Consider the following 23270-nt stretch of genomic DNA (forward strand, 5'->3'; position numbering starts at 1 on the left):
TTTCAAGGTAATGCTGACTTCACAGAAAGAGTCTGGAAATTTTCCTTCCATTTTTACTTTTTTGAAACAACTTCAGAAGAGTAAATATTAATTCTTTAAATGTTTGGTAGAAATCCCCTGGGAAGCCACCTAGCGCCCTGGAGGCCCCAGACTTTTGATGACTGATTCAATTTCCTTGCTGGTTATAGGTCTGTTCAGTTTTCTATTTCTTTTTTTCTCAGTTTTGATAGTTTATACATCTCTAGGAACGCATTCATTTCTTCCAGATTATCTAATTCGTTGGCATCTAATTGCTCATAATATGTTCTAATAATTGTATATATTTCTTCGATGTTAGTTGTGATCTCTCCTCTTTCATTCATGATTTTATTTGGGTCCTTTGTCTTTTTTTTTTTTTTTTTTTTTTTTGTAAGTCTGGCCAGTGGTTAATTGATCTTACAAATTCTTTCAAAGAACCAGGTCCTACTTTTGTTGATCTGTTCTACTGTTATTTTGGTTTCTATTTCATTGATTTCTGCTGTAATCTTTATTTTCTCTTCTCCTGCTAGGTTTAGGCTTTATTTGCTGTTCTTTCTCCAGCTCCTTCAGGTGTAAAGTTATGTATTTAAGAACCTTTCTTGTTTCTTCAGAAAGGCTTGTGTTGCTGTATACTTTCCTCTTAGGACCACCTTTGTTACATCCCAAAGGTTTTGAACAGTTGTGTGTTCATTTTCATTTGCTTCCATGAATTTTAAGTCTTCTTTAATTTCCTGGTTGATTCATTCATTCTTTAGTAGGATGCTGCTTAGCCTTCATGTACTTGAGTTCTTTCCAAATTTCCTCTTGTGATGGAGTTCAAGTTTCAAATCACTGTGGTCTGAAAATAAGCAGGGAATTATCCCAATCTTTTGGGATCAGTTGAGATCTGATTTTAACCCAGTATGTGATCTACTCTGGAGAATGTTCCATGTGCACTCAAGAAGAATGTGTATATTCTGTTGCTTTAGGATGGATGCTCTGAATATATGTGAAGTCCATCTGATCCAGTGTGTCATCCAAAGCCCTGGTTTCCTTGTTGATCTGCAATCTATGATTGAAGTGAGTGGGGTGTTAAAGTCCCCTATTATCAATGTGTTTCTTTAATTTTGTTATTAATTGGTTTATATAATTGGCTACTCCCATGTTAGGGGAATAAAAATATGTATAATTGTTAAGATCTTTTTGTTGGCTGGACCCTTTAATTAATGATATAGTGTCCCTCTTCATCTCTTATTACAGTCTGGTTTAAAATCTAATTTGTCTCATATAAGGATTGCTACCCTAGCTTTCTTTTGATGTCCATTAGCATTATAAATGGTTTTCCACCCCCTCACTTTCAATCTGGAAGTGTCTTTGGGTCTATGATCAGTCTCTTACAGACAGCATCTCAATGGGTCTTGCTCTTTTTACCAATCTGATACCCTGTGTCTTTTTATTGGGGCATTTAGCCCATTTCCATTCAGAGTTAACTAATGAAAGAATGAATTTAGTGACACTCTATTACCTGTAAAGTCACTATTTCTATATACTGTCTCTGTTCCTTTCTATGTTACTTCAGGCTTTCTCTTCACTTATAGGATCCCCTTTAATATTTCTTGCAGGGCTGGTTTAGTGATCACAAATTCTTTTAGTTTGTTCATCCTGGAAGCTCTTTCTTTCTATTTTGAATGACAGCCTTGCTAGATATGGTATTCTTGGCTGCATGTTTTTCTCACTTAGCAACCTGAATACATCATACTAGTCCTTTCTGGCCTGCCAGGTCTCTGTGGATAAATCCACTGCCAGTCTAATGTTTCTACCCTTGTAGGTTACAAACCTGTCCTGACCGCTTTCAGAATTTTTGTCTCTGAGATGTCCAAGTTTCACTATCATATGTCGAAGTGACCGATTTTTACTGATTTTGATGGGGATTCTCTGTGCTTCCTGGACTTGAATGCCTGTTTTCCTTCCTTGGGGAAGCTTTCTGCTATAATTTGTTCCAATATATCTTCTGTGCCTCTCTCTTTTTCCTCTTCTTCTGGGATCCCAATTATTCTAATATTGTTTCACTCTATGGTATCACATGTCTCTTGAATTCTCCCCTCATGATCCAGTAGTTACCTTTCTTCTCAGCTTCTTTATTCTCCATCACTTTGTCTTCTATATCCCTAATTCTCTCTTCTGCCTCATTTATCCTAGCAGTTAGAGCTTCCATTTCTTAACGCATCTCATTAATAACCTTTGTGATTTCGACTTGGTTAGATGTTAGTTCTTTTATTTCTCCAAGCGAGGGATTCTCTAGTGTCTTCTGTATTTTTTTCAAGCCCAGATAGTATCTTTATGATCGTTATTCGGAACTCTAATTCCAACATCTTACTTATATTCATATTGATCGGGTCCCTGGCAGTCAGTACTGACTCTTGGTTCTCTTTTTTTGCGGTGGGTTTTTCTGTCTTGTCACTCTAGCAGAGAATGGTTGCTCTTCTATTTGCAGAATTGCAGCAATCCTTTTCTTAGATCTCCAGTGGAGTTTGCAGGTGTTCAGAATGATTTGACAGCTATCTAGCTGAATTCCTGGGACCAGACAAAACAAAGGTCTCCTACTCCTCTGCCATCTTGGATTCCTAACCCCTCCTTCTCAAACTAACTCTCTTCCAAAATCATCCAGTCTGTTCTTTAAAATAGAGCACCACCCTACTTTTTGAAACAACATGCAGACAGTATTCCCTTGAGATGAAGGAATATAAAGGATAATATGAACTTCTACTTAAATGCCAAGCAGCAACCTTAGCTTACATGACGACACACAACCAGTCATTTGTTTTTCCTTGTGTGGTCTAAATAAAAGATGAAAAGGGAGGAGGGAATCTGCCTACAGAAGCATCCAATCATAACCGAAGAATTTCAAAACGTTTCTCTTTGTTATCTTGGCCTCTCCTCTGGATTCTCTAGCATCTCTAGCTTGCACTTATAACTTCCTGTAAAATATCAAAAGGCTGATATGTTTGCTTTAGGGGCAAAGTAGTGAAAGATGAGTGATTGTGTGGCTGTTGGAAGCAGTCAGTGGTGGTAAGACCCTAGATGTACTGAAGAAAGGCAACAAACTGGAAGGTCATCTGTGGCCCCCATTTCCACTTCCAGTGAGTTTTCTTAGGGCTCCTTGTAACTGCAGTCCCTGCACCTGCGGGGCCCTTCCCCTAACACACAAGAACCAGCCACTGATAGCTTGTGAGAGGGAGGAGGGCGGAATCACCACTGACACTGCCTCACTGAGGAGTCTGAGATGCATGTGGACTCCATTTCTGTTACCCTCGTGAAGCCAACCTTCTGTCCAGATTCCTCACTGAAACCCATGAACACATAGCTTCCACCAGGATTTTCAAACATACTTATTTTTAGATAAACAACCTTAAGAATATACTCTGGTTATAGTAGGGGGGCTACCAACAATAAGCAAAGTGACTAGTTCCATTCCTGTGGTGCGTTACCAAATAGTCACTGAGAATATGAATTCTTGAGAGTGACAGTTGTTAGTTATTAACAGTTGCCAGGAACACAAAAATTTTGAATATGGGCCATCAGGCAAAATCAAATATGTAAATTTCTAGGGCAAAACAAGTATAAGGAATGCAACCTATGAAGTGGTTTTGTAAAGGACTTTAGAGCCTAGTGGTCAGGAGAAGCAGCCCTTTGTACTTACGGCACAGAATTCCTCGAAGGATATTCGCCCGTCTCCATCCTTATCTGCGTTTATTATGGTTTTGTCTACGATCTGCTGTAACTGTGTATCTTTCAGATTGTTCCCCACCATCATCTTCAGCACCTGGAAGAGTTCCCCATTGGAAATATAGCCATCTTTATCCATGTCATAGATACGGAAAGCAACTAAAAAGAGAGTAAGGAAAATCAGTGATAGTTATAAGGCAATCACAGGAAAATACTCGGAATGAGGAAGAAACAGTAAGTGGCAAATACGGAGAATTAGAACTATGAGGATGGCTCCTTCCCACACTGGATCTTGTCTCTAGTAGGTAAGAGTTGGGCTGAGGACAGGCTTTGGCTGTCAAGAGTGCTGGGGCCAATCAGCGTACCTCGGGGTTACGTTATTTAACCTTTAAGCTTCAGTTTCTACACATAAAATTGGGACTAACAGTTCCAACCTCCCGTGTTCTTTAGAGTACTCTCAGATGACAACTAATACATGAGAATTGCTGAGAACAGTGTCTGAAACACAGCAAAGTTCAATGAAAGACAATAATTGCTATTACTATTATTCTCATTTACATTAAGAATTCATTTACAAAGGATGTCTGCATCTATCCTGTGCCTCAGAGAACTGTGATTGAGTAAAATGTCTCTCTAGTTAAGAGCTGACTACCTTAAAAAGGTACCAGATGTCCACTTTAATAGAGGCTGCTTACATTAACCAAAACAGTGGACTTATAGCTAAATATGTATATGATAAACTAAGTTCACCTAATCACATTAGAACATTTTTTCCTCACTTTCATTAAAAAAAAAAAAAAAAAATATCTTATCCAAGACGTGTAGTTTACATAGCTGTTCTCAGTAGAAGGAAACTTTTGTTTCTATCCAACTAAAAAACAACGACATTGTTTTTAAAAAATACTAGTTGTAAATATCCTAAAAGGATTTTCTCCAGAATTTAAAATTGCTGTTAGGTATATATTAAGGATCCAGAATAGAAGACATCTTTTATAATACTTTAAAAGGAAATTATAATGTAGTATGGGGTGGTAGTGGTATAAAAGGGAAAATGAACTCCCTGAAGAAAAATACTTACACCTCAACTTCTGTTCCTTGTCTCCTTTGACACTGAACTGAGAGACTCCCTCAATGAATTCTGAACAAGAATAAAAAGTGTTTACAAATCAGAAGTTTCTATTCTTTATACAGAAAAATACACACACACACATTCACAAAATGATGTCTCCCTGCTACAAAAGAAAAATATTACTAAGCAGTGTTTTAAACTGAAAATGCTAAATTTGAAACTTCGACAAACAAGGTTCCATATATTTTTTTTAAATCTGAACTCTAGGGTGAAATCAATTTGAACAGTATTTATTAAGCAACAAAGAGCTTACTAAAAAGAAACACATTCTTTAAGCTATTTAACTCTTTCTTTTTGGAATATACCTATTCTAGGGGGCTTTTTAAAAAAAGATCAAGCCCTGTGTTGGGCTCTATGTTCAGCGGGGAGTCTGCTTTTCCCTCTCCTGTTCTCTGTCTCTCTCTCTCTCAAGCAAATGAATATCTTTAAAAATAAAGAAATGTAAAAAATAAAAAGATCATGGTGTGCCTGGCTGTCTCAGTAGGTAGCACATGCAACTCCTGGTCTCAAGGTTTTCAGTTTCAGCCCCCATACTGGGTGTAGAGATTACTTAAAAACAAAATCTTTAAAAAAAAAAAAAAAGTATTAAAAAAAATCATATGTTGTTTTGGGATTTTAGAAATTTTTATTTATTTTAAGTAATCCCTACAACTGACATGGGGCTTGAACTCATGATGCCAAGATCAAATCCCATGCTCTTCCGTCTGAGCCAGCCAGGTGCCCTTCTTATACACTGTTTTGCCAGAACAAAAATAATCTGAATTTCTGGTTCCAAAATTCAGTCCCATTTAAATGAAAATGGGACTTGTGAAAATGATCATTTTTCTTCACTGCCTGCTAAACACTAAGTCATAAAATCAGCTTTAGATCCCCATTCACTGAAAATTCAGTTCTTGGAACTAAAATAACAAAATCTGTTGATTAAAATCATAGAATCAAATATAAAATTTTGTATCATGGTAATATTATCAAAAATACTACTGTTTTACATAAAAATCTAGATTAATTCAAATAATATTTTGTATAATGCCCACATCCTTATTACTACAGTTTAATTTATTGGTTAGTGCAAGTCTCATTCTTCATTTTATTTTTAAAGTCTCATTCTTTAAAAAAGGTTTCTAAATATGCAGTTCTGGGGTGCCTGGGTGGCTCAGTCGGTTAAGCGTCTGCCTTCGGTTCAGGACATGACCTCAGGATCCTGGGATGGAGCCCTGCTCAGTGGGGAGCCTGCTTCTCCCCCTCCCTCTGCCACTCCCCCTGTTTGTAATCTCTTAGTCTGTCAAGTAAATAAAATCTTTAAAAATAAGTTTAAAAAATTAAAATAATTAAAAATGCAATTCTATTATAATGTTGCCCTAGATTAAGACTGCTTTTCTAAAAACAAAGAAAATACTAAATTTCTTTTTTTTTTCTTAGCTTACCTTACCTTAAAGGACAATTTGATCATTTATGAAAAAAAGAGTAAAATATCTTAGTTCATTAAGGTTCATATACCACAGATTGAGAATTTAACATAATGAATTATACAATCTCCAAAAAACATATTTTTAAAAAACTAAATGTCAGACATTTCATATACAGAACTGTAAAACTAGTTATAGATTACCTAACTTGTTAAATTAAAAAAATACTTTCTTACCTTTAAAGTCTACTTCTCCATTCCCATCTGTGTCAAATATATCTATTACTCGCTGTACTAAAGGATTCTGTTGTAACTCAGGCAGAGACATGAACTCCTCCACACTCAAAGAACCCGAATTGTCCAAATCGAGCTTCTTAAATCTCTTTCCTAGCCTTTTAATTTCATCAGCATCAACTAAAAGCAAACCAAAAGAGGTAGCAAGATTTACAAATGATTTTATCAAAATTAAAGGGAAAAAATCCATCAGTTAATCAATAGTTTAATTTCTAGTTTAACTGATAGAGTTACATAAACTATTGGTTAATTCCTTGTAACAGAGAAAGTCGATGATATTTTTATTTGGTTACCTTTTTGTTTGCCTGCCCACGCCATAACCAACTGTATACCGCACCAAGATATTATAGGATTGCAATGCTAAGCTGATCATGGAAGTCAGGTGATTCCTACTAGGCAAGCTAAATCAATCTCCGTTCTGTACCAGAGTATCTTGATTTTCACTTATCTTTTTAAAGTTTATTTCTAATAGCTCATGGTTTGAACATGGTTCAGAATTCAAGGCCTCCTCCTATCCCACCCTGCAGACATCCAATTCCCTCCTTAGAGGCAATGTTGCCAGTTTCTTGAGTATTCTTCCAGAGATACTCTTAGCAAGTAAATAAAACACAAGCTTTCAACTTTTTTAACCAAAAGAACCAGAGCTAACAAAATTAATTTTTCTTTAATGCCTTAAAGAAAAATAAACTTAAGAACCGTTTGTATTAGTTTGTGATTACTCTATAAAAATTCAGCATCAGGTCTCTTAGCAGCATATACTTTCTTGAAGAAGATAATTTTCTCCTAAATTACATTACTGTTTTCATTCCTTTAAGAAATCAGACTAATTCATACAAATAATTTTAATCACTGGTAACAGAATAAAATATTAAAAGCATAACTTCCTAAAAGAAACTTTTAAAAGAAAATTAACAAGTCAAATGTTATGCAGCCCATGGGTGTACATGTATTATAGCCCACAATATTAGAGAGTGAGACTACAAACTGTTCTTGAAAATTCAAATATATGGCATCCTCATTATAAGAACTTAAAAGCTAAAGAACAGATTTTTTAAATATAAAAATATTATCTTAAAATGGAATACAAACTGTAATTATCTGCACTACTGAAGTACACACTGTCCAACTACCAGATGCTGCTCTGGTATGAAGCAGTTGAGTCCTGTCAGTCCTGGAGCAGAAACGCCACTGGTACGCAGGGACTTTTCCTAGTGTGTTATGAAGGGAAAAGGACCAAGTTTTCTCAAATTAAAGAGCAAGTCTTAATAAAATAAAATCTTAAAAAAAAAAAGGTGAAAACAAATGCCTTTAGTGAAAATAACTCCAAGTTTAGTGGCTTCAAAACCTTCAAGGCTTTTTCAACATTGTTATCGGGTGAAAAGCACAGATAACAAATGAACAAGCTGCAAATGTACTTCCTCATCTCTCCACCTCCGTGTCTCCCCGCCACCGAGCCTCGAAAAGCAATTAAAAGTGACTATAACCTGGCTCATTATTTAATTTTTACAAAATTAAGTTTCTGCTGAAGTAGATGTCTCAAGGATCGGGAAGAAAGTTCAAAATAGGAAGCACAAGTCCTAGTTTAAGGCTAATAAATGAACTGCTACAAACACCACAGGTTATTTGTGCTAAAAAATTTCAGATCTTTATAGTTTTTCTAAGTACTGTTAACAAAGCTGCAGAGTGGCCTATCCAATCCATACTTTCCCCAGATATGTGATTTTTTGCAGCATTTGAGACGTTCAAGAATACATACTAAATTTACCACAGAACAGAAATGCCTTTCACGATTCATCTAACCACTGCTTCCAACGATTAAACACACACTCCATGAACACATCAACTACAAAGAGCCTTTTATCCATTAAAGTATATTCCTTAATGAACAGATGATAAAAAACAAACTGTTCAGATAAACCTTATTTTCTGATTTTCTGAGTACCTGATTTTCTGTAATTCATGAAATTGGATACCTGTACCCTTGGAGAAAAAAACTTCACTTTAAGTCCCTCAAATGCTTTTCATTTATTTATTTACACATCTCTCCTACCCCAGACCAGAAATCACGACTTTTCATTGTTCTTCTGTACGCTGCATATAAAAGGTGCTCAATGAATGTTTTAAATTAGCACTGTGTTTCAGATTTAAAATTTACTGATCAGGGATGGCTGGGTGGCTCGGTGGTGAAGTGTCTGCCTTCGGCTCAGGTCGTGATCACCAGGTCCTGGGATCACGTCCCACATCGGGCTCCCTGCAGGGAGCCTGCCTCTCCCTGTGTCTGTGTCTCTGCGCCTTTCTATCTCGAATAAATAAATAAAATCTTTTATAAATAAATAAATAAATAAATAAATAAATAAATAAATATAAATAAATAAATAAATAAATAAATAAATAAATAAATAAATAAATAAAATTTGCTGATCAAAGTGCCATTAGAATTTAGAGTAAAACTCTACTTATCTAATCAGACACCAATCAGCAAATCTTTCACAAGTTTCTCCAAGTTCATAGATTTTGCTGAAAGCTACTCTCCTCTCTGTACATACCAAGGATGAGTTAACTATTTTCTGGTAATATTTAGTTTTGCCTTAGTTTACAACCAGAAACCAGAAAAGACGTCGAGGAAACGGAACACAAAGGATCACTAACGTATACTGCAAGTGGAAAAGGAGAGACCGTATGTCCACCAACAGCATGCCATGCCATTTAGCAACAGGTCTCGAGTGCGTATCAGGAACTGGAAGGAGCAAAGGCGGAAATGCAGCGCCCTAACCCAGACACTGTGAGATTCCATTTACTAAGGCTGGGACATAAATAACGGTTCATCAAGTCACATCAGGAAACTGAAACTGAGGTGAAGGATTATGTTTCAATTACCTAGAAAACCCCACTAATCCAGAAGACAGCATTCCAGTCTTGACAAATGACTAAGGAATATTAAGAATAAAGATAAATCATCAACCAACAAATTGACTTCTTTATACTGCCAACAATAATCTTTCTAAAAGACACATTCAGCCAAATCATTAACTCTCGTGCTTACCGATATGTAGTGGCTTCCTGATATAATCAGGATAAAAAAATCTAGAGCCCTCGACAATAGTTAGCCTCAATTTGAATTTCCATCCTTCTCTTCCCCCATTATCTTGACTTTAGCTACAATGCTCTTGGCACAGTTGATCAGAGAGCATAAATTTCATGCTTCCACTTCCTTATATACCCTCTATTGGAATGTCCTTCCCCGAACTCTCCATTTAGGAGACTCCTATCAATTTTTCTGATTTAAAAAAGGGAGGAGGTACTAACTCTTCTATTGTTGTACGTATCATTAACTCATTCTCTGGCAAAAGCCCTTAAAGCAACATTTAAAACCATTTTCTGGGGGCACCTGGGTGGCTCAGATGGTCAAGCATCTGCCTTGGCTCGGGTCATGATCTCTGGGTGGTCCTGAGATCGAGCCCCAAGGTGGGCCCTCAGCTCAGCAGGGAGTCTGCTTCTCCCTCTCCCCCTGCTCATGCTCTCTGTCTCAAATGAATAAATAAAATCTTAAAATTTGTCTTTTGCTTTAAATATCTTATGAAATATTACAAGATAGTTGATACTTATTCTGGACGAGTAGTTACAACTTTCCTCAAAGGCAAAGCAATGTGCCAGCGATCACACTTTAACTGGCTTCTTAAAAAGCCCCTCAAGTAAGACCTGGAGAGAATGAGTTCTATTTAATCTCTATTCACCTCTCTCACATACCCCACGCAGCCAAAACTCACCCTGAGATTCTTTAAGAAGCCAGTTTAATTTGAAAGAAGGGAGTATCTATTCTCCAATCACCTGTTTTATTTCCTGCTTTCTGTCCCTTCCTTCCTGCGTGGATCACAATGGTAAGTTAAGACAGAGATTAGATTACCTAGTATTTATTATCTATTTGAGGCTAACTGAACAACTGGAGGAATCTGTACCTAAGTAATTACAATATATTTAAATGGTCAGCCTAGAAGGCAATGCCATAAATATTTTTTAAATCCAAGATCTAAGAAAGCTAGGTTCAAAAATAAATGGTAAAAAAAGTTATTTTAGGCATGGAACAAAGTAATCTATTTGGTCTTTACTGTTACCACGAAGCAGTTATTCAGCACTTGCACTCGCCAGCACTGCAGACCACATGTGCCGCAGGATTAAACGTATGCTGGAGCATGACACAGCATCTCAATTCTTGAAATATCGGCACTTACCAATCTCCTACAAATTAGGCACAGAGCTCTGAAACAGGTAGTACCATTAATTGGTTCAGGTCTGCACTTAGTACAAGTTAAATATTAAGGATTAGATTCCAAGTTTTGGTACCAAGTTTCATCAAAGATTTTTTTCTACTGCTTGGGATCATACTCCCTTAAAACAGATGGACAAGGGGGGGAAAAAAACACCTCACCCTCTTGACTCATCTTGTGACTCAGAGATACTCTTTTTCATATGTTTTGCCAAGTTAAAACATGTTATTTTTCCTCTTGTAAGGATACCTTTGGAAAAACTATCATTTTTAATGGTTGAAAATGCCTACAATATTCAATTTATATTATACAAGGTACTAATAAAATAAAGAATCTTATAAAAGTCATATACATCATTTTCTTAAATTTAACCAAGACATTAAAAAGTTGGATCTTTTCATCAGTTTATGAAATTTAAGTTGTTAATAAGGAATTGATGGATTGCTAACACAGAAAACACCAAATTAAACTGTGGAGACCTTACCCAGATCCTTGCACCTTCACTATACTCAAGGATAAAGATGAAATCTAGATAGTTACTTCATTTTAACAAGTGATTTCAGGAATCTCATTAACACATAAAATAATTAAGAATTTCCTTTGGAGAATTCATTTGGCTACAGAATTTTTTTTTTTTGCATTTAGATAGTGGGTTTTTTTAAGGTTTTTGTTTTTTGTTTTTTTTTTAATCTATGATAGTCACAGATCGAGAAAGAGAGAGAGGCAGAGACACAGGCAGAGGGAGAAGCAGGCTCCATGCAGGGAGCCCGACGTGGGATTCGATCCCAGGTCTCCAGGATCGCGCCCTGGGCCAAAGGCAGGCGCTAAACCACTGAGCCACCCAGGGATCCCTTAAGTTGTTAATTCCAGTATACTTAACATATAGTGTTCTATTAGTTTCAGATGTGTAATACAGTGACTCAACAATCCCATACATCACCCAGTGCTCACTCATCCCAAGTGCCCTCCTTAATCCCCATCACCTATATCCCCTATCCCTCCACCCGCCTCCTCTCTGGTAACCATTAGTTCTCTAGAGTTGAGTCTGTTTCTTGGTTCAGGTCTTTTCTCCCCCTTGCTAGTTTGTTTCTTAATTTCCACATATCAATGAAATCGTATGGTATTTATCTTTTTTACTTATTTCTTTTAGCACTATATTCTGTGGCTACATCCATATTGCTGCAAATAGCAGTTTCATTCTTTTTATAGCCAAATAGTATTCTGTTGTATATATATACCATCTCTTTATCCGTTCATCTATCAATGGACATTTGTGCTCCTTCCATAATTCAGCTATTGCAAATAATGCTGCTATGCTATAAACACAGAGGTACACACACCCCTTTGAACTGGTGTTTTTGTTATTTTTTGGTTGGATACTCAGTAGTATGATTACTGGATTCTTGGGTTATTTTTAACCTTTCCAGGAACCTCCATGTTTCTCCTGGGGCTCCAGGAGAGCTCCTTTTTCTCCACATCTTCACCAAGGCCTGTTTCTTGTCTTTTTCATTTTAGCCATTCTGACAGGTATGAGGTGATATATCACTGTAATTTTGATTTGCATTTCCCTAGTGATAAGTGACGTTGAACATTTTTTGTGTGCGTCCAGTTGGCACCTGGGTATCTTCTTTAGAGAGATGTCTATTCATGTCATCTGCCCATTTTTAACTGGATTGTTTGTTTTTTGGCATTGAATTGCATCAGTTCTTCATATATTCTGGATACTAACTCTTTCTCAGATATGTCATTGCAACTATCTTCTCCCATTCCATAGACTGCCATATAGTTTTGATTGCTTCCTTTGCTGTGCAGAAGCTTATTTTGATGAAATCTCAAGAGTTTATTTTTGCTTTTGTTTCCCTTGCCTCAAAAGACGTATCTAGAAAAATGTTGCTACAGCTGATGTCAGAGACATTACTCCCGTGTGCTCTCTTCTAGAATGTTCATGGTTTCAGGTCTCACACTTAGGTCTTTAGTTCATTTTGAATTTATTTTTGTGTATGGTGTAAGAAAGTAGTCTAGTTTCATTATTTTGCCTGTAGCTGCCCAGTTTTCCCAACACTATTTACTGAAGAGAACTACAGTAAATTTTAATAAATACTGTCAACTGGATGTATTAATATTAGAGTAATATAATACGAGATAGAAGGTTGCACACTCAATCGTCACTCTCTCAGATAAACTCAACCATTTCCCTTCATAGTTCTTTCTCATTTAGAAAAAAAGGATAAAAGAGATTCCAAATAGTATTATATAGAAAACATCTAGGTCTCTAGCTGCTAAAGCATTATTCTTATTACTACATACACACCAAGATGCTACTCCACTGTTAGGATGAATAGAAAAACTACTTTGTTTTTGTTTTTAGAAAAACTACTTTGAAGTCTAAGCTCTTTTACATGATTCTGAGATTTTTCAAAATGAACAGAAATAAGCAGAATGGTAGAGAAATAAACTTTCCTTGAACTTTAGCCAATTCCCAATAATTGCACAGTAGTTAACAGAAACAAGATTATTCCTCGTTGAGGAAATTCTTTTATTTTATTTTATTTTTTTTTAATTTTTATTTATTTATGATAGTCACAGAGAGATAGAGAGAGGCGGAGACATAGGCAGAGGGAGAAGCAGGCTCCATGCACCGGGAGCCCGACGTGGGATTCGATCCCGGGTCTCCAGGATCGCACCCTGGGCCAAAGGCAGGCGCCAAACCGCTGCGCCACCCAGGGATCCCGAGGAAATTCTTTTAAATAGCCAATTTATAAATAATTTATTATCTATTAATCATCTAACAACAAAAACAAAGTAAATCTTTTCAAATCTTGTAGCAGTAATAATATTTTGAAAGAAACAACTAAATGTAATGTGGGATCTTGTTTAGAATCTTGGAAAGCTTTTAAGATGTCACCAGTTTTTTCATTCAAACATGCAATTTAATAGTATTGTACCAATGTGAATTTTTTGATTTTGATAACTGTACTATGGTTTGGTGAGACATTAACATTTTTTAAAATAATTTCTCCTTAGTCTCCTCTAATTTGTGACAGCTTTTAATTCTTCCCTGGTCTTCCATGTTCTTGAAACTTTTAATCCGGTAATTTGCAAAATGTCCCTCAGCTTGAACCTGTTGATGTCTTCTCATGATTAGAATGAATTTGGGCATTTGGGGCAAGAATACCATAGAAATGATGATGTGTCCTCATCAGCACATTGTTATCAAAGGATTCATGATGTCATGTCTTTTTTGCTAGTGATGTTACCTTGGGTCACCCGGCCAGGGTGGTGTCTGTCAGATTTCTCCACTATAAATCTATTACCTCTCCCCTTTGTATTAAAAGTATCAGAGAAGGCGGCTGGGGGGGGGGGGGGCAATACTTTGAGGCTATGCAAATAGCCTATTTCTCCTAAAAGTGTGACCCAACTTTAGCACCTATAGGTGAATCTTGTGGGCAAGACTTTATTACTATTTGCTTAACAATGATTTTCTTTTCCCCTCTTTCTTCCTACATTAATTGAAATGTTCCTATTTAAGAAAAAATTAAAAACTGTTCCTTCTCCTTTTATTTCCTTATTTAATTATTCATATCACAGCATGGATCACAGATATTTTCCATAGGTTAAAGTCCAATACTGTCATTACTTGTTAGTCAAATTTTTCCAGCTTTGTTTAGGTACTACCTCAAGTTGGCTCCTATGTGACTTACCAACAATCCCCATTTTGAGCACTTCCTTAATTTCTGGCACCATGAAAATTTCCAGCCTCATCCTGACTGTATGGTGATATTTCCAAGAAGAGCTTCCCCAATCTACTTTCTATGGTAAAAATTTAGAACTATATTATAGAATGAAAACTGTTAGGAAGGATTACTCTAACAAGGAATCTCAGAATCTCTACCTAGAAATATTCTAGAAAGAACTACCAAGCATAACAAAATTACTTACGAAGAAACATGAACTGAAGGACTCTTATAAAGACTGCCACAAGAATAAATCATTACAGTGTCATCAATACGAGGTACTGGGGTAGTTTCTCAACATAAAGTTTAATTTTGACATTGTAAGGTCTTTTGTAAAATATATCTCCTTACAAAGGAAGACTGTATTTTCATGTTACCCCAAGTAAGCTGCAAAAACCACCAGAGGGCGCAGTCGAGATGGTCACAGATAAAACCATAAGAAGTTCCAAAAAAAAACCCAAATTCTGTAATGACCTTGTGTATGATTAGCAGTTTAATATTTACATTGTGTAAGTAACTGTTTGACAACAAAGCAAAGAAACAATCTACCAATATTATGAAATAACAGAAAAAGTATTTTATGCAACACGATTATACAGTCACACAAATTTAGGGGATATCATCATTTTCTAATCCAAGAGGCAGCATGCAGTTCTGGTGTTTCTAGATTATAGTTTTCATATAATTAAAAAAAAAAAGTAGGGGCGCCTGGGTGGCTCAGTCGGTTCTGTGTTGGTCTTGGGCTCAGGTCCAGGGTCCTAGGATCAAGCCCAACATTGGGTTCCTTGCTCAGGGGACAGTCTGCTTCTCCCTCTCCCCCTAACCCTCCCCGCTGCTCATGCTCTTGCTGGCTCTCTCTCAAATGAATAAAAAAAATCTTAAAAAAAAAATGAACTGTCAAATATGCAAAAGCTAGACATCAGCACCAAAAAAAGAATTATCAATTGTAGGATGCTAATAAGAAATTTTAAGCCAACTTTGAGAAATAACTGACACTCCAAAAATACATCATTAAATACACAGTTCTATAGGTTTTGACAAATGAATAGTGATTATATGCATCACTACAATCAAGATAAAAGCACATTTCCATCATCCCAAAATGTTCCCTTGCGCTCTTCTGCAGACAATCATGTCCCCTACCACCAAGAGCAAGTAACCACTGTTCTGCTTTCTGCAATGTCTAGAATTTCATATAATAAATGGGATCATATATGACGTACTCTTGTATCTACTTTTTCTCTAGTTTTCTATATTAATTCAAGCTGTTTTATAGGTCAGTAGTTTGTTCCTTTTTATTGCAGAGTAGTATATATAGTCCACTCTATGGATACACACGCTCCTTTTTTTATGCATTCACCGGTTACTAGACACACCTGTTTCCTGTTTGGGACTATAAGAAGTAAAGCTGCTAAGAATATTCACAAAGTCTTTTGTCAACAAATGTTTTCCTGGACTTGCTGAATCACAGGGTAAGCATATAAGGAACTTTATGAACTTTCAATAATCATCACAAACCTTTCCACAGCGGTGTACCATTTTACACTCTCCTCATCCATGTGTGAGAACTCTAGGAGGTCCCCATTTGGAGCTCCTGTCAACATGTGGTACTGTCAATCTTGTTAAGTTTAGCCATTCTAGTGGGTGGCAGCCGTCTGTATAGTTTTAAACTGTACTTCTCTGAGGACTAAGGATCTTGAGCATCTTTTTCAGGTGATTATTGTCAATTTGTCTATCTTCGTTTGTGAAGTGACCGTTCAAATCTTTTATCCTTTTATTTTTTTTAAGATTTTATTTATTCATGAGAGACACAGAGAAAAAGGCAGAGGAAGATACACAAGCAGAGGGACAAGCAGGCCCCTCAGGGAGCCTGATGCGGGACTCAATCCTGGGTCTCAGGGATCACGACCTGAGCCGAAGACAGACGCTCAACCCGAGCCACCCAGGCATCCCTCTTTTACCTTTTAAAAACTGGGTTGTCTGAAAGAGTTGTGAAATTCTGTCTGTATTATATACTGACTGATGCAAGTCCTGTCAGAGAGTAGGTTTCTCAAGTATTTTCTCCCAATCTATAAGCTGCCTTTTCATAGGAGCAAAAAAGTGGGGTACATGGGTGGCTCCATCAGCTGAGTGTCAAAACTCTTAATTCTGGTTCAGGTCATGGTATCAGGCCCTATATCAGCATCAGTGCAGAGTCGGCTTGGGATTCTCTCTCCTTCTCCCGCTGCCCCTCCCCTCCACTCATGCTCAATTAATCAATATAAATAAAGCAGCAAAAATGTTCAATTATGATGAAATCCATTTTCTTCTTTTATGATTTGTATTTTATATGTATTAAAAATCTTTGACAATCCTGGGTCATGAAGATTTTCTCCTTTCTTCTATAAGTTCCATAGTTTTAGCTTTTATGTTTAAATCTATGACCCATGTAATTTTCTGTATATGGTATAAGTAAGGGTAGAGGTAAATTTTTATTCCATATAGAAATATAGTTGTATTTTATTGAAAAGTATCCCTTACAGTGGTATCTTCAATGAATTTGTGAAAAATCAGGGGCGCCTAGGTGGCTCAATTTGTTGAGCGTCCAACTCTGTATTTTGGCTCAGGTCATGATCCCAGTTATGAGATAAAGCCCTGTGTCAAGCTCCACGCTCAGCACAGAGTCTGCTTGAGATTCGCACCCCTTTCTCTCTCTCCCCACCTCCTGCTCATGCTCTCAAATAAATAAATCTTTTAAAAAATCAATTATACAAATCAACATGTTGTACATCTTAAATTTACATATTATACTGACACAATGTCAACTATATTTCAACTATATACAAATTAGAAACAAATCAAATTATGTATTTACCAGTGAAGCTACATGTGTGTGTATATGTGTATACAGGTGTATGGACCTATGCCCTCCACTCTGTTCCACTGATTCATTTCTGTCTTATGCCAATACTAGTCTTATGTTTTATAGTAAATCTTTAAATCAGGGAGCATTGTCCTAGTATTTTGTTTTTCTTTTTCAAAATTGTTCTGGCATTTCTATGACCTGGACATTCCCAAATGGAATTAACAATTAGTTTGGTAATTTTCACAAAAAGCCTGCTGAGGGGATCCCTGGGTGGCTCAGCAGTTTAGCGCCTGCCTGCCTTCAGCCCAGGGCATGATGCTGGAGTCCCGGGATCAAGTCCCACGTCAGGCTCCCTGCAGGAAGCCTGCTTCTCCCTCTGCCTGTGTCTCTGCCTCTCTCTCTCTCTCTGTATGTGTGTCTCTCATGAATAAATACATAAAATCTTAAGGGAAAAAAAAAAAAAAAAAAAAAAAACAGCCTGCTGAGAATTTGCTAAGGATCAACATGAACCTGTACATCAGCCTGAGTAGAACCGATGCCTTACCAAGTCTTCCAAAACATGAATGTGATTCTCTCTCTTCATTTATTGGTCTTTTTAAGTTTCTCTTAGAAATGTTTTATAGTTTCTGTATACAAATATTACATTTATTAGGTTACATGAATAGCTCATTTTTATTCTTTATAAATGGTATTTCTGTCAATTTCATTTTGAATTATTCATTGTGATTATATGAAATTGCCACTGATTTTTGCACACTTTTTGTATTCTACAACCTTGCCGAATTCACTTATTTCTTGTAACTCAAGATTTACTATTTATACAATGACATTGTTTGAAAATAAAAGCTCTTATTTTTTACTCCTTCCTCTCTAATCTGAACATATTATATTTCTTTTTCTGGACTTAATGTATTGACCAGGACTTCTAGTACAATTTTGACTACATTTGGTCGGAGTGGAAAAACTATATCTTTTTTCCCCAATCTTGGATGGGAAGCATTCAGTCTTTCATTATTAAGTTTGATGTTAACTATAGGGTTTTTACAGATGCTTTATCTAGGAAGTTCCCTTCTATTCCTAATTTGCTAAGAGTATTTACCACTAAACTCTGTCAAAGATTTTGCTACATCTATTGATAAGATCATTGTTTTTTTCCTCTTCTTCTAACCACATAGTGAATTATATTGTTTATTTAAAAATCCTACTCCAAGGATAAGTTTCACTCAGTCATGTTTTACTGTCCTTTCTACATATTGCTGGCTTCTATTTAAAAATATTTAAGGATGTTTGCATTACATTCATGGTGAATGTTGGTCTACAGTTTTCTATAATGTCTTTGATATTGCCAATGGTCTAATGCTAGCTTCTATTTTTTGAAGGAAATATAGATTATGATTTTTTTTTTCATTAAATGTTTGCTAGAATTTACCAGTAAAGCCACGTGGCTTGGAGTTTCTTTGTGGAAAGATTTTTAAATAAGAATTCAGTTTCAGGGCAGCCCCAGTGGTTTAGCGGTTTAGCACCGCCTTCGGTCCAGGGTGTGATCCTGGAGACCCAGGATCAAGTCCCACGTCAGGCTCCCTACATGGAGCCTGCTTCTCCCTCTGCTGTGTCTCTGCCTCTCTCCTTCTGTGTGTGTGTGTGTGTCTCATGAATAAATAAATAAAATCTTAAAAAAAAAAAAGAATACAGTTTCATTAACAGATACAATTCTATTAAGACTTTCTACTTTTGTGTCAGTTTTAGGTATTTGTTTTTACAGAAATTTTCCCATTTAATCTAAGATGCAGAACTTTTTGGCATTAAATTCTTCATAGCATTTCATTGTTATTCTTTTAACATCTGTAGGATCTGTAATGATTTCAAATTCTTTTGTTACTAATATTGGTAACTGTTTTCTTTCTTCTAGAATGTTCCTTCAAAATGTTAATGCTGCATGTTCCACTGACTGCTTTCTACCTCATATAAAAGACATGACCATAAACGATCCATCATTCTAGAAATCACTCAGGCATAGGAATGTTGTCCAAAAATGTCAAAAATAGCTGTACAGTTGTAATAATCTTAAAATTTTTTCTTAAAATTATTTCCAGAGGTAATTGAGCTTCAGAAGAAAATTTATCACAGAAAAGCCATGTAATGTAAATTGTTCAGAGAAACCTTGGAGATGAAAAACTCAAGATGAGGTAACAGACCCAGAGAGTTAAGATGCTCAATACTATAAAGCTTGATGGCAAAGCTGAGTGACAGGATTTCTTGAAATCCTTTCTGATCTGATTTCTCTTCCTATGTTAGTTCCATGTGAACAGTACAGAAGCTTAGGCTGAGAGATACTAGACACTGCTGTTCCTTTACCTGCATTTTCAGGCTAAATGTGGAGAAAAGGGAATAATAAGAATGTTCTCATTCCGGATAGATAAAAATCAAACAGTGTATTACTGAGATGTTCTCTAACTTATATATTACTGGCTTTCCTACTGAAGGTGTTTGTATTGATGCTGTTTTTCTCCTTTTGGTTTATCTATACTGTGGTTCTAATCAAAACAGGCAATAACTACCGAAAAAGCATGTATTTATAAGATCATAAAAACACAATGAATTTTCCCACTGCTATTAATAACCATGGCTTAAAAGTCACACTTTTTTAAACCCAAGTGTACACGTGAGGTCAGTAACGTATCTTATTCAAAAGACAGATCTCTTAAAGATTTCCATTGTTTTGTAAGTCAAATCCAACCACAACTCATTACATACTATATTCTCCAGGTTTTCCTCTTATTTTTTATTTGTTCCTAATATTATGTTGCATTTAAACACTTAGTTGCACTTTTCTTTAGCTTTGTACCACTCCCCATCCCAAACCCCCCCCCCCAGAATATGGTATTTTCACTAAAGAATGGATATTTAAGAGTCTTTTTACTTGCAACACAAATTATTCAAGACTTATTTATGGCTGCTCCAGAGTTCAATCTGGTTTATCATCAATAATGTGATACTATATATCCAGGGCTTCTTTTTTTTTTTTTTTTTTTTTTTTTTGACTTGCCTTTTACTTCAAGAAATTCCAAAAGAAGAGGATATGGAGGGAGGGAGGGAGGGAGGGAGGGAGGGAGGGAGGGAGAAGATTCCAGGACACAATTTATATTATGGCTTTTCTTTCTTCTTGAAGACACTCTTCACAGACAATTCTGGCCTCCTGCTCTAATTTGTACCAACTGTTTTCTAGGCCCACTGGCATAGCTGTTATCCTGTGATTTTCACTGATGTCTGAGAGATTTCATTTCTTAGATCTCATTTTATGTTCTTTAACTTCTATTTCATTTCTCTGGGTACATATTCAAGAACTTATGAAAGGTGCATTTTCCAAGCCCTTTAATTGCTGACAATATTTTTAATTTGGTCCCAAACCTGAATAATCATTTAAGCTGGAACCAAATTCTGGATTTAGGGATTCAGAACTCCGAATATGTTCCTCCACTTGTTTCTAATATCTATTGGGGCTGCTAAGAAATCCAATGCCAACAGATTCCTTTTCTTTTTAGGCATTTTTTTCCCTTGCCTAGCAGCATTGAGGTTTTTCTTTCTACTCCTGGGATTTTATTTATTTTTTATTTTTTTTATTTTTTATTATTTCTTTTTTTATATAATAAATTTATTTTTTATTGGTGTTCCATTTACCAACATACAGAATAACACCCAGTGCTCATCCCGTCAAGTGCCGCCCTCAGTGCCCGTCACCCATTCACCCCCACCCCCCGCCCTCCTCCCCCTCCACCACCCCTAGTTCGTTTCCTCCTGGGATTTTAAAATTACAAAAGTTGAGACTAAATATTAATCTTTTTTTATCTAAACTTGGTTATCAGAATGCTTTTTCAATCAGAAGATTTGATTTTTCAGGTGAGGAAATTTTTCTATTTCACTGATTAGTTTTGCTATTTTATCTATTATATCCTTTGAAATTTCCCCTAGGCAGATGCTATTACTCTCTGCATTTGTGCCCCAAATCTTTCCTTTTTTGTATATTTTTCCTTATCCTTTGCTCTAACATTTGGAAGGAGACCCAAGAATTCATCATACTTTTGCTAACTAGTTGGCTAGGCTTTTTCACCAGCTAAAGTAACTGATTTCTGCACACCAGCTACAAAATTATTCAAATCTGTAGCAGCCTATCACATTATTATACGTCATGGACTTCATTGTTAAAACCTCAGATTTGTAGGTGCTGACATACCCAAATTGGATAGCTAGCCCCTCACTTTTTCTTAAGACTACCTGCCTAAAATCTTAAAAATATTTAGAAGCTAACAGACAATCCAGGGATCTTTTTAAAAGGTTACCTATAACAGTAAAACAAGGTAACAACTCAAAACCCAGATGTTCAAGTCATACACTATAGGGAGCTTTTCATCCCTCTCTCCATTACCCAGCTCTACAGTTTGACTCAAAAGAAATCAAAATATAAGCAATTCTCAACAAACTAGGTAAAATCAAGTTCAGGATCACTAGATTAGTAAGTAAATGGTAAAGCACAGCTGGTAGATTAAGAAACATGAACTATGTGATACATTTATAAATATTTTAATCGAAGTAATAAATCCAGAAGTCAATTTCAAAGTTAATGACAAAGAAGTTTAATACTAAATAGTATTCTGGAATAAAATGGGTTTTGCTTTGTTTTTTAAGATTTTATTTATTTGAGAGAGAGCATGTGTGCATTTGTGAGAGAGGGGAGGGAGCATGAGCATGAGTGGGGTGAGGTGTGGGGAGTGGGCTGAGAGAGAAGCTAAGCAGGGAGCCCAACGTGGAGCTCAATTCTAGGACCCTGGGATCATGACCAGATTCAAATGCAGACGCTTAACCGAGCTGAGCCACCCAGGCACCCCAAAGGAATAAAATGTTTTAACATATTTTTACCTGTACACACTCAAAATGAAATTTTTGATATTAAAAGAGTTTCCACCAAAGATTTCTGAGACAATGAATAAAGGTTTGAGGGTCAACCCTAAATCACTCTTTAAGACAGACATTATTTAAAAATTGAACGGGGGGCTGCTGGGTAGCTCAGTCGGATAAGTGTCTGACTCTTGATTTTGGCTCAGGTCATGATCTCTGGGGCTCCCCACCTGCAGGCAGGCAGTCTGCTTGAGATTCTCCCCCTGACCCCCATCCCACTTGTGCATGCTCTCTCTAAAATAAGTAAAATCTTTAAAACAAATACTGAATGGAATTAAGCTAGTCCAAATTAAGGAGGAAAAAGGAATGCAAAAATGAAAGAGGAAATTAAATTAACCGTAGATTAACTTTTTCTCTGAAAAAGTCTTGTTCTCATAACAAAGAAAAACAATGATTCTCAGGGATATGAACACGTAAACTTCCCTGTGACAGTCTGATTGAGAGCAGAAATTAACAGCACAAAGTCAAGTCTCTACACTTTCACGTCATCTGTATATTCTCAAACCAGAAACAAAATTGCCTGAATTGCCTGACTTTTTTTTACGCAAAATGAGAGCAATGTCCTAAAAGCTAATGATGTCTTCAAGGTTTCTACAGATAGCTGTTTTTGTTAAAGGACATGCCTTCAGAATCTGCCAAGATCTTCATAGGTCACCTTCTAATGAAAGAAAATTGAGAAATCTTTTCAGATAAAAGATCTCTTGGGGCACCTGGGTGGCTTAGTCGGTTGGACATCTGATTCTTGATTTCAGCTCAGGTCATGATCCTGGGGTCGTGGGATGGAGCCCTGCAACAGACTCCACTCAGTGTCGAGTCTGCTTGGAATTCTCTCTTCCCCTCTCCCTCTGTCCCCACTCCCATTAATGCTCCTTCTCTAAAATAAATTCTTAAAAAAAAAAAAAAAAGATTTGTTTTCATCTAT

The 23270-nt window shown here is 36.4% G+C and overlaps 1 protein-coding gene across 3 annotated transcripts in view; it reads right to left on the reverse strand.

The window, feature by feature from the left end:
* The window catches only part of PPP3R1 (protein phosphatase 3 regulatory subunit B, alpha), a 65773-nt gene that overhangs the window by 7197 nt on the left and 35306 nt on the right, over positions 1-23270 (reverse strand). For all 3 annotated transcript variants that reach the window (XM_072768643.1, XM_072768644.1, XM_072768645.1), the window contains exons 3-5: positions 6495-6671; positions 4802-4861; positions 3698-3882 (exon numbers count right to left, since the gene is read on the reverse strand). In XM_072768643.1, the coding sequence (XP_072624744.1) occupies positions 3698-3882; positions 4802-4861; positions 6495-6671 (422 nt within the window). The remainder of the gene's footprint in view (positions 1-3697; positions 3883-4801; positions 4862-6494; positions 6672-23270) is intronic.

This window comes from Canis lupus, chromosome 11 (assembly GCF_048164855.1).
Source record: "Canis lupus baileyi chromosome 11, mCanLup2.hap1, whole genome shotgun sequence".
Lineage (NCBI taxonomy): Eukaryota > Metazoa > Chordata > Mammalia > Carnivora > Canidae > Canis > Canis lupus.